The sequence below is a fragment of the Corapipo altera genome, unplaced genomic scaffold, assembly GCF_003945725.1.
Source record: "Corapipo altera isolate COAL_440 unplaced genomic scaffold, ASM394572v1 61167, whole genome shotgun sequence".
Classification (NCBI taxonomy): Eukaryota; Metazoa; Chordata; class Aves; order Passeriformes; family Pipridae; genus Corapipo; species Corapipo altera.
The window spans coordinates 2044674-2050213 of NW_020884949.1; the positions used below are offsets into that span (position 1 = coordinate 2044674).

The 5540-nt window shown below is 36.6% G+C and overlaps 1 protein-coding gene across 5 annotated transcripts in view; it reads left to right on the plus strand.

Annotated features, from left to right (window-relative positions):
• Positions 1-5540, plus strand: part of PCSK5 (proprotein convertase subtilisin/kexin type 5) — a 257241-nt gene that overhangs the window by 224109 nt on the left and 27592 nt on the right. For all 5 annotated transcript variants that reach the window (XM_027662913.1, XM_027662918.1, XM_027662916.1 and 2 more), the window contains 3 exons: positions 137-179; positions 999-1141; positions 2258-2458. In XM_027662913.1, the coding sequence (XP_027518714.1) occupies positions 137-179; positions 999-1141; positions 2258-2458 (387 nt within the window). The remainder of the gene's footprint in view (positions 1-136; positions 180-998; positions 1142-2257; positions 2459-5540) is intronic.

Here is a 5540-nt window from a genome sequence, read left to right on the forward strand (position 1 = left end):
AACAATGTTCTTGTTATGGCTGTAGCTGTTTTAGTGTTAGAAATATTAAAATAAAAATGTTGTACCAATGATTCTTTTTAGTATTCTGGTTTTAACTCTGAAAATTATTTACAGAATTTTACATTTTTAATTTCAGATGATCCAAGAATCTGTATAACATGCATTCAGAACTATTATATGTAAGTATAGCTGCACAGCTTTTCATGCCTACACTTTTTTCTAAAGCAAAAACACATGGTACACTACATAGACCTGTGCTCTGTATGTTGTCTCATTCCTTAAATTGCCTATCTGAGAACAGTAGCATTGGAAAAGACTTGGGAAATGCTGGAAACTCACCAATCACTCAGAATTAAGGCTTGTTTAACCTTAGGGACTGATGTGAACTTTGCATAAATGAAGAGAGGACTATGAATAATGGGTCTAAAAATTAAATAGTGCTTTGGGACTGGATTTCAACTAGTTTGCTCTTAGAATGTTGTGTCCAGTTCTGGTATGTGCTGTTCATCAGACATAAAAATGTATGGAGTTTATGCAAAGGAAAAAATAATTCATTAAAAGCTTAACTTAAGTGGAGAGAAAAGAACTCTACTGCTTTTCAAAAAGACAGTTAAGAGATCTCTGTAAAAATTACCATGACAAAAGAAAGTGTTGGTTACAATCTATCTACAAACTACAGCATTGGATTATATGTTTTTACAAGCCATCAGCTCTTTACACAGCAATACAGTAATTTCTAATTAAGCATGTGTTCATTTTTGTGCTTTCATTTAAAAATCAAATTAATTATACTTAGGAATCATGAGATTAGAAAACATGTCTTGGTCAGTTGAATAAGTAACATAACCACAAATACAATTTGAATCCTCATTATAGGAATTATTTCTGTTCACTAGGATGACATTAGAACTTTATGATTACCACCCCTAGAAACACATAGAAAACAAACTCAATGGCCTCAAAAGAACTTACTAATGATGTTCTACTTTATCTTGCAGGTATAAGCAGTATTGCTATAAATACTGCCCAGAAAACACATACAGAGATGAAGGTTCTCTGCAGTGTAGAGATTGTCCTAGCAACTGTGATAGCTGTGACAAGGACAAATGTGACTCCTGTAAGAAAGGCTTTTATCTCTCAGGTAAGCAAAGTACCAAGTATGGCATATCTACAAAAATATTTTAGACCTTTTCTTTAGGGAAAGATTCTGAATCCAAATTCTTGAATTCTTAAATCTATTCTGTGTCAGACAGTGGAGACTGAAGGGAGTTAGCCTTTTGCAAAATCAGGCATTTGAACTAACGTAAGGTGGTTATGTTAGCCAGTGGTGTAATTTGATTCAAAGGATCCATATATTTGAATTTCCACTCTTTGGGGTATATAAAAAAATGTTGGTTTTGATTCAGATTTTGTCTTTAACTACGGAAAGACACTTAAATGTTTCCTTTCTATTCGCAAGTCTAGTTTTACTTCGACTTACAGATGCATGGGGAGTAACAAGCCTTAAACACTCTAAGTTCAGTTAAAACCACTAAATTCCACGCCAAGTTCACACAAGACTAGGAGTTTCTTAGCTTTATTAAGAATCTGTAAATCAGGTGGGTCTGGTTGAGACATGGTGCCAAAAATTAATCACAGGAATTCCTGAGATTATAGGGGTTTTTTGCATTGCCTGCTGAAGGTGCCCAGTAGTGGCATCACACTCATGGAAAACTGTGGTCACAACCAGAGGTGATCTGTTGGTCTACAATTTTATTAATTGAAATTAGAGGAAGCTGAAAAAGCTATCAGTGTAACAACCTTTTGTATGCCAATCCTTAAACTGAATCAGGATTACCTGAGTTTAATTTTATATTCAGTAGAGACTAGAGATCCCAAAAATCTGCATATATCTAAAATTGATTTTCCATTGGGACTGTATAATAATTGGGACTCAACTACAAAACTTTTATCCAGACCTGGACTTCAATAAGATTTGTATGTACTAGGATTTAGCATATTGATTAAAGCCCAGCATGATATAAATTTAAGTGCAGATTGGTTTGAAGTTTGTGAAGCTTGCGTAAGCAACTGAACTGAATTTAGGTTTCATAGTAAAAAAATTAGAGTTCATGTAGCTGCAAAAAATAACGTGTTCTTATATACTGGTTCTTTTCCTTAAACCATTTCTTGCTGGAGACAGAGATAAGCTATACATGAGGTACCTCCTTGCAGGGTTGACAGGGGTCAGTATGATAACAGGCTATGTCTATTGCAGGTGGCACATGTGTGAGTGAGTGTGGAGACGGCTTCTTCGCTGACGACATCTCTAGAGAATGCGAACCTTGCCACAGGAACTGTGCAACCTGTGTTGGGTACAGTTATGAGAACTGTACTGGTTGCAGAAACAGTTTCCAGTTATCTCATGGGCAGTGCCTGAATCCAAGAAATTCTCAGTCAGTGGGAAAGTTCTGGAGCCGTAAGTTGCAATAGATTCCATTATCTTTTCTGTTTCTTTGAAGACTACTAAACAATTTGAAATAGTATAGCAAGATCTTGCAGATTGAGTGAAATTGCACTGTTGTCAAACTTGCTGTAATTTTAAAAGTATAAATGACCAAACCCATTGGTTTCACGGAGTGAAATCCATCTTCCTGCAAATAGCATAACATTTCAATATAACGTGTTTCTTATCTGTGAGTTATCTTATCTGAATAGATAAAAGATTAGAAATATAAAAGATAAAAAGACAAAACATATGAAAAGGGTAAAATATAGATAATAGATTAGGGTACTGGAATTTCCTCATCTAAACTAGTTGGAGCCTTATGGGCTGTGTCTTAGAGTAGCTTTGTGGCTATTGGTTCCCTACATAGAAGTCAATATAAGTTGAACTCGATGATCCTCATGGGTCTCTTGGCATATTCTGTGATTCTTTGAAAATAATCTAATATGTGGCTCTGTGTGGTGGTAGTGTATGCTAAAAAAAGCTCTCTCTTTTCTTTTCCGTGCTCTTCCCTAGATAGACATGCACTGCTTTCTGAGAGACCAAACATGGGCTGTAGAACTATATTCTGGCATTCTGCTCCCACACAGGATGTTACCACAGTCTTCACAAAATAATCAGTTCTTTCTTGGTGCCCTCATCCCTAGCATGGGAAAAGCAATTCTCTGTTCCAAAAAGGCCCAAATAATCCAGAAACTATTTGGAAGAAAAATGCTTTTAAAACTAAAGATTTTGAAGGGAATGCTTTGTAATAGTTTTAAAAATTATTTTCCCTCAGGAGCATCTTTAAATGCATCACAGTACTGTCACAAATTTATCAAGAAAGCTTTAAATGAAGAGTGTATATGTAGAATATTTGTCATTCCCATTATGCCAGCTATATAAAGTACAATTGAATGTTTATATTACCAAATGAAATTACTAATGGAAAAAATTGAACTTTCAAATAGAATAATGGAGCAATAGTAGAATATTCTGGGAGGTTTAGGGATTTACATCACTAAGGGTCTTTAAGAACAAATGAAAAATATCTGACAGGGATGTTCACTGAATGAAGTAAGAGACCAGATTAACAGCTATATTTTTGAATCAAATATACATTTTTTCTGATCTCTATGTCTTTATTTGAATGAAACATATCAAAGAATGACTATCCTTTGAACTGTATTAAAAATTAAAATACAGTGACAAATATTTTCAGGAAAAATATTTACCATTTCTATTAATTGCCTATATGATGGAGAAATGTTGTTGTTTCAAAAGGAATAACTTTTCTTCATTTCAAAAAAACTCACAGACCTAAAAATGAGAAATATTAATAGGAAGTTGATCTCCTATATTAATTTCCTTGTGTTTAATGCATATAAGCAAGTATTTTTTTTCAATTTGAGACTGTCTACATCAGTGCCATGGGAAGAGCACATCTGCAGTTTGGTCTATGTATTGGTTATTTCTTTCTCACACTGTAAACCAAGGTGACTTCTTTTCAGCCTTTTTCCTTTGAGCAGACATCTGATGCAGTTCTGTATATATCAGCATTGCTGATATATACAATCAACGATATATTGCTGTGCTGTGAAACTTCTTTCTCTCTATCTTGCATACCATTTCTCTTTCCTCCCAGTACTAAAAATATGTTTGTCTTAGGGGCATTTCAAACTGCAAGATACATCTCTCTTAGAGCTGTACTGGCTTGAATATTAGAGACTGGCCCAAAGTCACAGGATTCGTGCTGCAGCTGGAGATGGGATGTCAGAGAACATGGCTGGTGGCTCTACACCTTTTTGTGAATAGACTTGCTGTGACTCCTTCAGTGTGGCAGCTGCTGTACCATAAAACTGCTGGGAAAATGATGTTGAACTTGTTGAAATCCTGAGCCTTTTCTGTCAAGGATAGGCTTCCAAATACTAGTAGTCTTCAAGTAAAAATGTTAATGTAGTTGTTACTGTCTTTCCTGAAGTTACACTCCTAATAACTACACTTATCTACATTTTGTGAAGTTTCCTGTTCAGACACTCTAAGATCATCCAGTTCTCATAATAGTAATTTTCATTGTCTAATTAAGAACAGAATCTAAGTAATTGAGTTTTTGGCTAGACTGTCAGTCATTCATTTCTTTTGATGATGCAGTCAAGGAACAGATGTCAGCTGAGTCCAGATTTCCAGCTGTCTGAAAATCCTTGTTGCATGCTAAAAATCCTTAACAAAAAATACAGGATTTAGGCAGGTAGGACTAAAACACATTTAGCTCTAGCAATGCATCACACCAACAGGATAGTTCCTGGTTAGAGACTGCAGTATGTTTCACACTCTGATAGTATTTTGGAAAATTTCAAAGGGGCGGGGGGGAAAACAAAACCAAAAACCAAACCAAGCCAAAAATCCAAAAGTTTCACAATCTCTTACTGTCATGGTTTGAGATTCTCCAAAATCCTAATTCCCTAGTCCTAGCCCCCTTCCCCATCTCAACCTAATATGAGATGGGTTTTCCAGACAAAAACACACCAGGCTCAGAATGGGGGAAAGGGAAATATATATTACAATGACTGTACAAATAAATATCATAATACATTATACACAAAATCACAACTATCTCTACCATGACATATAGTATTTACAATGGATCAGATCTCCCCTCCAAATAAAAGTCCAGGAAGGAAGAAGAACAGATCCCTTCCAGTCTCAAAGCAGGAGTCTCTTCTAAGGCAGCAGGTTCTTCTCATCTGTCTTCCATGCAGTAGTCGCAACTGGGTTGTTGTAGCTGGATCTCTTTTCAATACACACAAGGGGGTCTCCAAGCCCCTCGGCTCTCCTTCGACTCCAAGCAAAGGCCTCACCTGTGGACTACCAGCAGGGACCAGACTCGCTTCACCACAGGTATATAACAAAATGCAGAGGCATCTTCATGCAAGTCCCTTCCTCGGGGGTTCACCCCTGAGTCAGAACATCTTGGGCAGCATTCAGTTGCAAGCCTTTGCCTCAAGAGTTCTACCAGAGCTCCTGTGCTCCATCTCAGGCTGCCAGGCTTGTCAGCAGCGGGGGGAGGGGGGGGGGG